Source organism: Hyaena hyaena, unplaced genomic scaffold (assembly GCF_003009895.1).
Source record: "Hyaena hyaena isolate Hyena2069 unplaced genomic scaffold, ASM300989v1 scaffold_162, whole genome shotgun sequence".
NCBI classification, from domain to species: Eukaryota; Metazoa; Chordata; class Mammalia; order Carnivora; family Hyaenidae; genus Hyaena; species Hyaena hyaena.
The window spans coordinates 866,504-881,745 of record NW_024080795.1 but is presented as its reverse complement, the minus strand read 5'-3'; the positions used below and the strand labels follow the sequence as shown (position 1 = coordinate 881,745).

At 43.3% G+C, this 15,242-nt stretch overlaps 1 protein-coding gene across 1 annotated transcript in view; it reads right to left on the bottom strand.

Annotated features, from left to right (window-relative positions):
* GPC3 (glypican 3) overlaps positions 1–15,242 on the bottom strand; it is a 446,356-nt gene that overhangs the window by 399,304 nt on the left and 31,810 nt on the right. Inside the window, exon 2 of the mRNA XM_039239848.1 lies at positions 11,543–11,704. Within this exon, the coding sequence (XP_039095779.1) occupies positions 11,543–11,704 (162 nt within the window). The remainder of the gene's footprint in view (positions 1–11,542; positions 11,705–15,242) is intronic.

Sequence of the window (15,242 nt, the reverse complement as noted above, 5' to 3'; positions counted from 1 at the left end):
CAGAGACTGGTGGCAGGCAACATTTCACCACCTCCAAGCACCTTTCCAACCACCAGAGCATAGACCCCAGTGTACTTCGAGACCAAGACTACTTTCTATTACGTGGCCAGAAAGGTCTCCGATCCAGGGGAAAGAAAAGGCAGTGCTATTTTCAGTACAGTAAACATGAACTTACTCAGATTAATGGTCAGTGTCAGGGGATAGCTGAATAACAACAACAATAATCCTTTAAACGTTCAAGGCATTTTCATATACATTACCTCTTTTGATCCTTAAAAGCTCTGGCGGGTTGGCAGGTCAGGTGTTATCTTGCACGTATGAAAACAAACTCAGATGCTTTAAATTACTTACCAATTTTCACCCAGCTAATGTCAGAACAGGAAACAGAACACATCTTTGATTCATGCCAAGGCTGTTACCAATCAGTACAGAATCAAAGAATATATTAAAAACCAAAGGACGACATTGATACATTTGACTGAAGGTGTTTTTAAACTTCCATAAAAAATGGAAAATGGACAATCAAATAAGCAAATCAGTAAATGGAATCTCTAACATATAAAATGGGTTACCATCCTGAAGATACAAAGAGTTCTTCCAAATCAATGAGCAAAGGGCATCTCAATAAGAATCAATGAATAGCTAAATTTTTCAATGATAAAAGAATATTAGTAACAAAAGCACAAGATAAAAGGTAACATGTGACCATCCAATCTCCCCAGTAACCAAAGAATACTATTTTTCACCCAAAGTGGGGTTACCATAAAATGGCAAATGATCAGAAAAGTAGATATTCATATATTGCTAGTGAGTGTGAAAATAGATACAATTTTATGGAAGTCACATAGGCAATAAATGTGAGAAACCTTAAAAACTATACAGCCTCTGACCCTGCAATTCCAATGCCAGGAATTTATCCTGAGGAAATAATTAAGGATGTGAATAAATATTCAGTTACATGAACATTACTTATCTCGCTATGGTTTACTGCAAGGAACCTAAATTTCTATCAACAGAGGTTGGATTAATAACATATGAGACAGCCACAAGACTTAAGTACTATGTAGCCTCTAAATGCTGTATTTTGATTGCATTATCGAAATACTTTACTGGCATGGAAAGAAGGCTGTATCTCACAAAAAAGCAATAGAATCCATTTTTGAAAAATATGTACATACACCTATATATGTATAATACCGAACCAAAATATGTAAGATTATATACCAAAATGTTAATAGCTGTTATCCTGGGGGAGCTAAAGTGCAGGTCATTTTATTCTCCACTTTTTGGGGGGTTTTGTGTTTTTTCCTTTTCTCTGATAAACATGTACAGTTGTCCCACTTCTTATCCATGGGGATAAATCCCAAGACCCCTTATGGATGCCTGAAACGTGGACAGGACTGAACGCTCTACAGACTATGTACTGTCCGATACGTCCGTACCTCTGATCAAGTTTCATTTATAAATGAGGCACAGGAAGCGATGAACAATAATAACTAATAATAAAATAGAATGACAACAATATACTGTAAAAAAGGTTATGTGAATGTGGTCCCTCTCTCAAAACATTTTATTGTCCTGTACTCCCCCTTCTTCCTGGGATGATGTGAGATGATGAAATGCCTACACGGTTAAGATGAAGTGCGGTGACGGATGTAGGCGGTGTGACATAGTGTTAGGCTACTATTGACCTTCTGGTGCTGTGTCAGAAGGAGGATCATCTGATCCCAGACTACACTTTTACCTCGGGCAATTGAAACTGTGGAAAGTAAAACGGCAGATTGCCGCGAGGGGGGGGGGGGCACTACTATAGTACTTATTTCTGTAGTAAAAACTTATTTTTTTATAAAAAGAATACCCTGAAAGAAAATTTGCGCTCTTGCTTTTAAGGGCTCACAGTAACCGGGAATGATACATAGAGCCTATCTGGAGAAGCTGACAAGGTGTCACAATTCTCATGATTCTTGGTCACCAGGTATAAATCCGCGGCACTGGGCCTTGTTCATAACGCCCCATGAAGAGCCGGGGTCAGGCTGGAAGAAAAGCCAACCGGCAAGCCAGGGGGTGGTAAGGCCATAAGGAGAGGCAGGGGCTCACGTACGCATAAGCCCCTCCTCCTCAAAATGGGCAAGCATCAACTGATTAGCCACACTTTTAAGATCTTATATCTGAGTAGATTTTAAAACCCAAACATAAATGCCGCAGGCAACAGGTTATAGGTTTTTCTATTTGGTCATCGTGGTACTTGTTACAGAGGAAATGGAAGAGTTTGGAAATCTGTTTCTATTAATTCCACTAATTTTAATTATGTGTGTGTGCACGTGCACGCATGCGCATGTGTGTGTGTTTTCACACATTTACCATCTAATATGTCACCCGGGGATATAGCAGTGAAGTAGAATACACATAAGCCCTACCCTCAGATCATTCTCCAGAAAAGCCACGTTAATAACCAAATATCCACGCATGTATTACTACAAACTTGGTAAGTGTTCGAAAGGAAAAACACAGGATCCCAGGAGAGGGAAAATAGTGGCAGCTGCTCTAATCCAAGGATGACATTTCAGTGAATCAGGTCCAGTACTGATGCCAAAGAACTTCAACCGAAGGAGGGAAGCATCATAAACATCCTGGTTTTCTTTCATCATTTTTGTGCTCCTCCTCCTAATGCAACCCAATGAAATCAGAGTCTGCCATTGCTAGTCAGATCTCGAGGCTACGTTAACTCATTCAGACCACTAGGGGACCATTTGGAAACTGCATACTATTTAGTCTTAAATATACACACACACACACACACAGAGAGAGAAAGGAAGAAAACACATAAAAATGTTACAAGCCGGTTTTTTTCTGAGGGATAGGATTAGGAGTGGGTATACTAGAACATTTTTTATATTAATTATATATATATATATATATATTAAAGCACGGAAAAGCAGTTTTTAAAAAGTGTACGGGCTATTTACAGGACAGTCAATACTACAAGGCAAAGATACCATAGACTTCATCGACGATTAGGCTTACAAGTGTACAACAGGGAATAACGAAAAAAATGGCTACCATGCATGTGATTCCTACAGACCGGCAGAGAGCTGAGGTCTTCACGGCCCTCATCTGATTTAACCCTGTTTAAAGTTAATGGCTCGGGGAGAAGTGACTTGCTCTTGGTCTCAAAGAGAGGACATGGCAGAGCTGGGACTCAGACTCCAGTCTGCCCGAAGCCAGAGAACATGTCTGGCACACCATGCCACTCTGCATGTATCCTCGGCATCTTGATGCCACAGGGCCAGCTGGGGAGGCCAGAAAGGCTGGCATCTAGTAGGCAATTAATAGTGTTCAAATTTTAATTTAATTTAGAAAAAGAAGTGAACTGATTTACCTGACTCCCTCACCTGCCCTTCTCTTTGATCAAGAGCCATGCCTGTCTGGGGAATTCATACAAGCAATATCCTCCAAGAACCTCTACCCTCTAGTTGGAATTAATCTTCTCCAACCTCACACTCCCCCTACAGAGGTGGGTCTTCTGTGAAGCTAATCAAGTCTAAGCTGTAGGGACCCACACGTGCAAGCCTCCTCCAGCAAGAGCCATGGGCGTTGTGTAGTTTTCATTTGGTCTTCTTGCCCTTAAAGAGGGCCTCCAGACCGTATAAGCTTTGGACCCTACAAAACCTGAATCTATCCTTACTCCCCCTAGAAAACTGCTAAAACACTTCTTACAGCACTGCTCTTAGGATGCCTTGTTCCCGAGTTATTCATGTATAAAAGCCTTGCTTTCTAGAATTTGAAGGTAAGCATGAAGTAGTTTTTGTCTTTGAATCCCCCCCACAATGCCTGCCTCCAGACATGCTAGCATGTCTTGCTCAGCAAACGGTTTTCAACTAAATGCAACAGAATTCCCTTGCAAGGAAGAAAGCTAGAACTGGGGAGGTTGCCCATTGACCGTGACACAAAATACAGAGAGGCGATGTATAACGTATGGTGATTAAGGGCCTAGGCCAGGGTTCGAGTCCTGTCTCTGCCAGTTATTGGCTGACGTTCGCCACGTCACTTCATCTCTCTCTAAACCCAGGCTTCCTCAAGGCCCAATGAGGCTAATGACAGTATTCACCTCAGAGAGTTGTTGTGAGGTTTCAGCGAGATAGATACAGCCAGAACACGTTGGACCAGGAGACTTTCCACTCATCTCTCACTGACTTAGTGCGTGTCCAGAGAGGAGGTTTGATTGTTGGCCCAGGCCCTCAACCTTCTCCTCCCCCCACCCATCCCACTTGTCCTGTCCATCCCCACCCGGACTCATTCAAACCCAGCCCCAATGAGCCCAGAGCCAGCCCTCTTAATCCCTACTCCGTAGCTGGACCAGGAGGCAAAGGAGTCCAAAGGCGGGAACCCCCGCCTTTGCTGGTAGTCTCGGTGGGCGCCCCTGGAGCGCGGACCTCAAATCAGAGACAGGGCCAGCAGGCATCAGCACGCACTCAAGGAGACCACTGGGACCCAGAGAGGACAGCGGGGAAGGGGGTGGGGGGGAAAGGTGTGAGGGAGCGTGAAGGAAGAAACAAGACCTGGCGACTGGCTGGAAGGCGGGATGAGGGAAAAGGAGGGGCACGAGAGCATCCCTCAGCCCCTCACAGCCTCGCACAGCGGACGGGGGGGGGGCGGGGGGGGGAGATGTTTTTAATTTCTGTGTTACCACTTCCAGCTTAAAGGAAAACCGTTTCTACCTCCACTCTACTGACAGGAGAATTCAAATCTCTCAAACATATGCTTCATTACTCCAATATCAGGTACTGCAACTCAGTGAGACAGAAAGAGGAGGAGGAACATATGTTTTCAGAAGGTAAACAAATCCCAGCGGGGGAGGGGTGGGGAGTAATCAGTTGAGGCAAAAGTGGTATTTTTCCTGGAAGCTTCTAGAGGGCAGGGACAATGTCCTCTAATTTGCTTGGTTGGGCCCACTAGTGAGAAGGTGGGCAGGAGCATGGCAACTAGAGGGGGTGAGTTGAGAGTCCGAGCCCTGTTGAATTGAGAGGACCAGGCTGGGGTAAAGAATTAATCTGCATAATCTCCTCACCTCCTGTTGGCCCCAGAGCAGTCTCCGCCCGCCCGCCCGCACACTGAGTCATTTTCCTAAGCTCCTTTTATTAAATGGTTTTCAGCCTAATGACTGACTTTTCTAAATCAATAGAGGGCACAGTAAAGGTTTACAACTCCCCCAGCCTCTGGCTCTGTGAAAGCCACAGAATTTTGAAACTGAATTGAATCCAACAGTTCTTAGTTTGAAACCGAAATGACTTTAAACGCCCAGTCTCCAATTGTTTTTCCAATAGCACTAATAATTAAAGAATCGCATTTTTAAAAAAACTTTGTAACCAAAATATCTCTTTGAGTCCATGCCATAGAAGTACACTAATTAAAGAAAGCGTCTTCTTGGCTCTGATGAGAAATTCACCCCTTTATAATGGGATTACTAGAGCTTTGCCTTACAGATGAGTGGTTTGATTAATAATTTACATTTTTGAGGATCTATAACCTCATTCACGGTCATGGTTTGCGTTCCTAAAATTCTTCTATTCGGTTTAATGTTATTACAGTTAGCCCTGGCAAATGAATTACGCTCTGATTAGACATCAGTGTAATTATTCTCTCCCGTAGGTCATTTTCAACCAAGAAAGGGTTGAGACAGAATGGCCAGTGGCCTGAGTTGGGGACTCAGTGGGGCTCGGCCCGGCACAGAGCTGGAGCATGAGAGGAGAACTGTCAGCCTAGTCAAGGGGAAACATTGCAAAATGGAGAAAAATTGCTCGGTGCTCACTTCAAACCCCCCATAACATTATAAAAACTAAATTAACAAATGATTGAATCTCAAAAACATGTTTATCAACATCCAAGCAATTATTTAGTCACGTATTAACTGTGAAGGAAAAAAGCTTTGCTTGAATAATGTCCCTAAACAGTTATTTCAAGCAGAAGTGACTGGAGAAATTGCTCTGAGCTGATGGAAAAGGGTGTTCTAACCAAGGTCAATTTTATTTAGGGGGAGTGGGAGAGACAGGGATCTGACAGGGGGAAAAAAAAGTGTAAGAACTGCCAAGAGCAGATGGAAATGGAAAACAAGTGAGTAGAGAAACAGCAGCACAGAAACGCTGTCGCCAACCACCCCCCGCCGCCAATGTGGGGACGTCATTTTCATCTCCTCTCTGGAAAGCAGGCAGAAGAAAGCCCTGCAACGCTGGGTGAAGGTCCGGGTGACATCTCTAAACTTGGACCCCCATGTTGCTTCTCCTGGCCATGATATCATGGACCGGACCACGCAATTAAAATATGGCCTGAAAAAAAAATATATGGCCTGACCACAAATAACCCTTCCTAATCCAGCCGCTGGTCTGCGTGTAAAATATACCAGATAGGGGCCAGAAGAGAAGCTTCGGGGAGCTGACAAAAAGGATTGCTCCTGGCAGTACTGACATTGCAAACAGCACAGCTTCACATCTAAGAATGCACAGAATAAGCCCCTTTTTCAAAGGCTACTTTGCCTATGTGCTCCCTCAATTGTGCAATGAAGCTGTAGGTGGCAAAAAGAGGTGAGTGACATCATGGCCTCCAGCTTTATCTAGGCTACCGTCTGTAACGGGACTGTGCCATTCATCCGCCACCACCTGGGATAGAGCAGGCCACATAAATGAGCAGGCGACATAATAATGCACGTATACAGTGCTTTATAGGTTTCAAGATACTTACATACATTGCCTCTACCCTATGAGGTAAGCAGGATTGTAATTAATATCCCCCATTTTGCAGATAAGAAAACTGAGGCTAAGAGAGTCCAAATAACCACCTAAAGTCATAAAGCTTACAAAAGCAGAATTAGAACTAGAATTTAAATGTTCTGACTCCAAGCCCAGTGCTCCTTCCATTGCCTTTCAGCCCCTCAATATATTTTTTAGCCACTTAAAATGGAAATGTGATGGGGCGCCTGGGTGGCTCAGTGGTTAAGTGTCGGCTCAGGTCATGATCTTGCAGTTCATGGGTTCGAGCCCCACGTCGGGCTCTGTGCTGACAGCTAGCTCAGAGCCTGGAGCCTGCTTCAGATTCTGTGTCTCCCTCTCTCTCTGCCCCTCCCTTGCTTGTGCTGTCTGTCTCTCTCTTTCTCTCAAAAACAAATAAACGTTTTTTAAAAATTAATTAAATAAAATAAAATGGAAATGTGAAGGGAGAAAAACCAGTGAAAATAATTTGATCTTGACTGATTCACAACCATCACTATGGACATCAGTTGCTGGGCCCACTATACTACAGGGGCTACTGAGGCATGTAGGATATACACCCCTCTCCTGAATGCCCTCTGGGCTGCCACATTCAGTGAGCTCATGGGTCTACTTTTATGTCTTCCACTCTTACTGTCACTTGTAACTTCTTCCTGCTCGTATGTACCTCACTCTGGCAGTCTTCTATAACCCTTCCATTTAACTGCTTATCTGCTTCTCTGGGTAGAAAACTAGAAAATCAAGCTTGTAAAGACCACGCATAAACAGTAGTAGGCACTGAACAATGACCCAAGGAGCTTTCAGCTACCTAGGCAGGAGCTCCTTGATGTTTCAGGAACACAGAGATGTTGTTTGCTGCTTTTCCATGGCTTCTACCGTCTGATAAAGCCAGTTCAAATTGTGGGTTAGGCAACTTCCAGAAAAGCTGAAGAGCCTGGTCTCACTCAAAGTCAGTGGCACCTTGGGGAAGACTGGAATCGTCGATCATACAGAAAAACCTTAAGGCATACCCCCAAGTACTTCCTGAGAGCTCACATTTGAAGGTTAGAAGAAAAAGCAGCAAAGAAAACCAGATTCCAGGCTTGACGTTGTAGAGGTGGTAGAGATAGGATGAAAAATTCAGAATTCTATTCCAGTTTTCTTCTTAAGGACCACAAATTCTGTAACTTGTTGGGGCTTTTTTTTTAAAGTTAATTTATTAGTTTGGAGAGAGAGGGAGAGTGCAAGTGGGGGAGGGGCAGAAAGAGAGGAAGAGAAAAAGAATCCCAAGCAGGCTCCATGTGGCCAGCACAGAGCCCAACATGGGGCTTGATCCCAAGAACTGTGAGATCGTGACCTGAGCCGATATCTAGAGTTGGGCACCTCAGACAGAGAAGGACAGATACCATATGTTTGCCCATATAGGAGGATTAGGAGGAACTTAACAGAGGACCATGGGGGAGAAGAAGGGGAAAAATAGTGCGGGAGAGGAAGGGAGGCAAACCATGAGAGACTCTTGAATGCTGAGAACAAACTGAGGGCTGATGGGGGAGGGGGAGAGGGGTGATAGGCATGGGGGAAGGCACTTGTGGGGATGAGCACTGGGTGTTATATGGAATCCAACTTGACAATAAACTATGAAAGAAAAAAAAAAGAGTTGGACACTTAACTGACTGAGCCACCCAGGCACCCCCCTACAACTTTGTTTCATCTCCCCCCCAAAGAATTTTGTTTCATCTTAAGCACACTAAGAACAAGGAAAACCATGTCACATGATGGTTTGGAAGAAGCTGTGGCCTCAATGAGTTTCCTCATCTGTAAAATGGAGATAATTACAGTACGAACCTCAGAGGGCCGCTGGGAAAATTACATGAGAGGATTATGTGCAAGTAAGCATCATATAGTAGGCACTTAATAAATTGCCACTATTATTATTATCATCGTAATTATTATTAGGTAGGGGAGAAGAAAAAGAGGAAAGAAAATCTTTTCGTGGAGTTTTTCAAAAAGAATTAATTAAGCAGAAACAAAAAACAATTCTGCTGCCCCATTTTACTAAGCACATCCAAGTAAATTAAATTTAGGAAACGAGGCAATGCAAAGATTGAAAATAAAGAACAACTTTTTTTTTTTAACGCTTCAATCATTATCAAAACAACATTAGCAAGAGAACACTCCAACCACTGTAGCAAAGGGCCCCAGGCTCATTTATGAGGGCAAAAGCTTCTTGCAAACGAAGACATAAAATCCACATCGAGGCAGTAAGGATTGCTCGTGGAACTGTGCACATATTTGCAGAAAGCGCTCACAGCTTAAATACCCCCAATGTGGACCAGCGAAGGAATCCTAAAGAGATTATGGATCTAGGCCAAGATCAAGATGTGCCTTCCTCAACTTTGTATGGTGGAGAAAATAGCTTGCATCAAATTTCATATCAGTGAAGAATTAGAGCAATGATCTGGCCTGCTAGAAGCTTGGAGGGGGGAGTGTATTTTAAGGAAAAAACAATTGTGCCCTCTCCTTTTAAGTTCATTAGAATAATAAATAATTATAAGGAAAAAGGGGCTGCTCTCTTTTTCTTAGCAATCAGTAATACACCATCTTGCGGCAGTCCGACTTTAGTCTTGTGCCTCCCCATGTATGTTATGGAAAGAATTTGGGGGCAATGTTTCTACAAACGTGGCATAAAAGAAACCATGGTTTCTTTTTTCTCATGGGGTTTATTTTCTCTAAATGTGGAGCAGGGAAAGAATAAGAAAAGTGAATGAAACAAGATAAAAAATTGAGTACATACGGTGATGAGGTAGAAGGCTCCAACAATGGGTTCAGACATCGCCTACTTGTCTCCGTGTTCCTTTGCCAGTGTGTCTGTCCTTCTGCCTATCTTCACAATTTGAGGAATAACGTGGGGGGGGTGGAGGGTGTGCGCGCACGCGCGCACGCGCGGGTGTCAGAGACAGAGAGAGGAAGAATACAACTAGTAGGGGCTGCCCCCACTCTCCAGCCCCTGTTCACATGACTAGGGCTCCCCCTCCATGCTAATCCAGTTAAAATCTGGTCAGAACTTCCTTTCTTCCTAGTCTTGTGCTCTCCCAGGACTAGAAAACACAGTATGTCAAACGCAGGACCAGACAGAGATAGAGAAGCTGACACGCAAGGCTCTCAGATGGACAGCTGTGCCCGCTTCCCTGTGTGCGGGAACACCAGTGTGATTGCTCTACCACCCACTTCCACCAGGCCACAGTTGTATGATAACATCTGTTGGCCTGGTTATCCTGAGGATGAAACAAATCATAAATACTCCATTCTGAAAAGCACCTTGACACCCCAAAGAATAAGATTCACCTCCCTGTCTCAACCCAATTCTCAAGTCCCATCGCTTATCACCCCACTTTCAGCCAGCAGAACAGCTCCAAAACCAATCTAAGAAGTACATGAACGGTACATGTATTTTTAAAATCTGTTTAAATTATTCATTATATCGCCAAATTGTTAGTCTCAACAAACTCTTCACAAGAGTCTGACTGCATAAATAAGTTAACAAATACCTCACGCTTATATACTGTACTTCATATAATCAACCCAACATCCCCTGAGGCTTTGACCCTAGAAACTATTATGAATGTATGCTTTATTAGCTAATTCGAATAATTTTCTTAGCTAATTCTAAAAACTTCCTTGTAATACACAAAGTAAGCTATAATCAATCCACCTTACAATTCAAACAGGTTGATCCTTATCCAGGCACCATAAATCTAAGTCTTTGGAATGTTAAGTAGTCAGAAGTGTTATTTTCGAAAAATTTTTAAATGTTTATTCATTTTTGAGAGGAGGAGAGACAGAGCGTGAGCGGGGGAGGGGCAGAGAGAGAGGGAGACACGGAATCTGAAGCAAGCTCCAGGCTCCGAGCTCTCAGCACAGAGCCCGATGCCAGGTGCGAACTCACAAACCGTGAGATCCTGACCTGAGCCCAGGTCGGACGCTTAACCGACCGAGCCACCGAGGCGCCCCAGAAGTGTTATTTTTCTACCTGATCCCAATTCTCTGTAGAGCAAGAAAAAGGCATCTGATTCCATGTGCCTAAGGAAAGACAGAAGAAAGCCCCAACATCTGTAATTGATTGCCCCTCCCAGGAGGCAGCATACTGAGGTAGTTAAAAGTATGGACTCTAAGAGCCAGGCCGCCTAGGTTCAAATCCTGCTTTCACCATTTATTAGTTGTGTGACCTTGGGCAAGTTACTTAACCATTCTGTGCCTTGGGTTTTTATCCATTAAACGTGACAGCCACACACAGGTATAGTAAGAACTGAGACTCACAAAGAAGGAAGAGTAACCACTCACACAAATAAGGAAACGCACGGCCCTCAAACCAAGCTCCCCATCTCTATGGAAACGGTCCCAGTGGTCAGAAGGAGTTCAGGCATGTTCCAAAAGCATCTAAGCTGCTCCTGGAGAAAACTGGTATTCAAGTAAACTTTTGTTTTGTTTTTTCACCAAGCCTGAAGTGCTCTTAGAGAGAAAATATCATTTACTCTTTCTGCAGAGATTTACCGCCTCTGCGTACAGGTAAACAGAATGTCCTTGCACATTAGTTTTGACAATGCCCCACCTCTCTGAAGAGTGAAAACGTAGCTTCTCTAAAAACTGTGTTTTTCCTTAAACAGAATTTCTCACTGGGAGGTTCTTATAGCAAGCATTAATGCTGGAATGGTAATTTAGAAATTATACTTAGCATTTGAAAGCCCGGTGCCCAAATAATGATGCCATTGAGCAGCACATCTGAGCCGACCCCCAGAACTCACCTTGGAAAACCGCAGCGTTCTGAATAATTAAGAACTTGAGCTCCATACTCGCAGACTGAAGCAGCTGCTCCATGTTCAAGCGCGCCGTTAGCTGGTACTTTTCTTCCATCTTTCTGGAGCAGCATGTTGGGCCCTTGGGGAGACATACTTGCAAATCTGATCCTGAAACAAACAAGTTTTTCATGTTTCAGTAAGCAGAGTATCATACACACACACACACACACACACACACACACACACACACACGAGGCAAACAAGGCCAAACAATGTACTTTTTTTTAAATACACTGAAATCTTGCTTTTTCAAAATTAGTGTTTATCTTAACTGATCCCTGCTTTCTCCCCATTATCCTTATGACTGATTCTTTTTGAATAACCATCCGAATTAATTGCCGAGGTTTGACTCATAAATTCTGCATAAACTAATTTACAGCCCAAGTATACGTCATTGAACACCGATATTTAATTTGTCCGTTAAAAGATTAATCTTCACCCCTACCATTTATTTTTCTTGATTATAATTTATGAATGAGAGCACAACCAAGAAGCAATTTTCAAAATTCCAGTTATGATTTCCTAATGAAATGTATGTCTGCCAACCCAATGTGGCTTTTTGGGATAAATGATTAAAACATCAATATCATATCAAAGCTTTGCTGTTGTTGTTTTCACTAAAGGTCTAGGATAAGATTCCCAGATGAAATATCCAGAAGACAATATTAACATTCAGACAATCATCAAACTCCCTGACAGCTACAACATTTGCGCTCTGTTCAAACGCTGACCTCTGAACTCCTCAACTACTTCACTTACGATGCACAATGCTTTTTTATTTTTGCAGTCCCATAAAAATTTGCCAAATGAATGATCTCCTCACTTATTCTAAAAAGAGGGAATCGGAACGTCTTCTTAGTCCTCGTCCGACGTGATCTTTGGCAACTTCCCTCACAGTTGACCAATATTTCCTTCTTAAAACACTCACCTCCTGCGTTGTTTTAGTGAACCTATCCACCTCCCCTGCCACACACCTACTGCTGGGGCCGCTCTTATCTGTCATGCTTCCTCTTCTTCTGCCTATCACTTTAGTTTCATTCTGCCCCCTCTTTTTACATCTCCCCTCACCCATGATCTCATCTATACCCATGGGACTGCTAAACTACCTAACCCAGCCCTTACCGCTCTCCTGAGTTCCAAAACTCCACCGAACTTTGTGTATCCAATACGTGCGCACGTGCACATACACACATGCAAACACGCACACAGTTCCGTCTCTTGTGTTCTATATCTCAGTCAATGATCATCATCCACCATATTTCCCAAAGATGGACACCTTTGTCATTCTCAGTTCTTTGCTGGTAATGTGAGACATTTCTGCACCCATGGAAGTCATCAGCATGCGAATGAAAACTGAAGCCAGGGGAGCAGATGGGAGTCATTCAACAAATATTTTATTGGGCACCTGCCCTGTACCAAGCACTATGGATACAGTAAATATATATAACAGAGATATATAGTTTGTATATGTAGGGAGTTTATATATAGTTTGTATATACATACACATAGAGTCAAGTAGCGGTAAGCACTACAGACAAAATAAAGTTAAGGAAGGGAAAACAAACTGTGGTAGACACATACAGTGGGATACTACTCAACCATAAAAAGGAATAAACTATTGATGTGCTACCACATAGGTGAATCCCCAAAACATTATGCCAAGTGATAGAAGCAACATCAAAAAAACTACGTACTCGCAAACATATGATAGTTGTCCTTCTCCGCCTGACTTATTTCGCTCAGCATAACACCCTCAAGGTCCATCCATGTTGCTACACATGGCCAGATGTCATTGTTTCTCATTGCCATGTAGTATTCCATGGTATAGATAAACCACATCTTCTTGATCCATTCGTCCGTTGATGGACACATATGTTTGCACGTATAGGAGGATTAGGAGGAACTTGACGGAGGAATAAGGGGGAGGAGAAGGGGGGAAATGGTGGGGGAAAGGGAGAGAGGCAAACCATGAGAGACTCTTGAATGCTGACAAAAACTGAGGACTGATGGATGTGGGGGGGAGGAGGGATGGGCATGGAGGAGGGCACTTGTGGGGATGAGCACTGAGTGTTATGTGGAAACTAATTTGACAATAAACTATTTGTAAAAAAAAAAAAAAAAACTACATACTCTACGGCTCCATTTATACAAACTCTACAAAATGAAAATTAATCTATAGTGACAGAAAGTGGTTCAGTGGTGTTGGGGAGGGGCTAGAGGGCAGGGATGGGGCAGGAGTGAGGAAATTTGGGGGAGTGATGGATATATTCATCATTTTGATTGCAGTGAATATTTCATGGCTGTGTATATGTGTCAAAATTATCAAATTATGCCCTTAAAATGTGTGTAGTTTACTGTATGTCAATTATACCTCAATAAAGCTGTTAATTTTTTTTAATGTTTAAAAACCAAAGTGAAGGAGATAGGGAAGGAGGCAGTTGCAAGGACACTTCTATTTATATAGGGTAGTAGTTAGGGAAGGCTTCTCTCGTAAGGTAACATTTGAGGAGAGATGAAGGAAATGAGGGGGCGTCCATGATTTTATATCCTCCACCAATACTAGCAAATATTAGGGCTCAATGCATTTTAAATCCAATCTCCTTCCTCTTCTGCAACTCTCACTGGACTCAAACTCTCCCTTCAGTCAGTGTTTGTTGAGATCCTTCTGTGGTGCCCACACGAAAATGTGCATCTAAGATCCCCTACTGCGTGGAGCGAAACTGACGAACGGGCCCAGCTGCCACGCTCTGAATTCCCCACCATGTTGTACCCAGACAGTAATCCTTAGGGGCTGCTCCCAGCCGATGACTGAGCATAACAAAGATGCTAAGCCTTGTGAGACACAGGACTTTGCTGACAGGGATTTTGGCTCGAGGACTCCCCATTGACCTTGACAAAACTTTCTTAAAACTGCACTGCAGTCAGGGTGCCTGGGTGGCTCAGTTGGTTAATCGTCTGACGCTTGATTTTGGCTCAGGTTCAGATCTCATGTTTCGTGAGTTCAAGCCCTACATCAGGCTCTGCACTGACAGAGTGGAGTCTGCTTGCGATTCTGTCTCTCTCTATCCCTCCCCTGCTTGCTCCCTACCTCTCTCTCTCAAAAATAAATAAACATTTGAAAAAAATCTTTAAAAACAACCGTACTGCAGTCAAAGATTCTTCCTACTCTCCCTTCCTTCTTTCCCTCCTTCCTCAGCTGGGCCCTGCACCACAGTCCAAGGGCTCTTCCAGCATCCTTCAGCATGAGCGTTTTCCCCGAGAAATCTAGAGCCCTTCTGCTTCTCAGAGGACTCCATCTAACTCATCTTCTATGCACCAAACCCCATGCTACATGGTCAAGGTACCGCTTTGAACAAGAGAGACATGGTCCTTACCCCCAAAGAGCTCACTGTCTAAAGGAATTCACAGAGATAAATACCTAATGCACAGGGAATGAGTGCCATACAGCAACATAGTTAGCCGGGATGACCAAACATGTATATGGGACAGAGGGAAGCCTCCCTCAACATCTTCTAAAGACCTCGGCAAGTAAGGTTCCATAAGACACATCCAATCTTACTGAAGTAAGGCTAAAACGCATACACAGAAATGTTTCAGACAGCTTTGCAACAATGAGGTTTTAAAAAATGGAGTTGGGGGTGGGTAT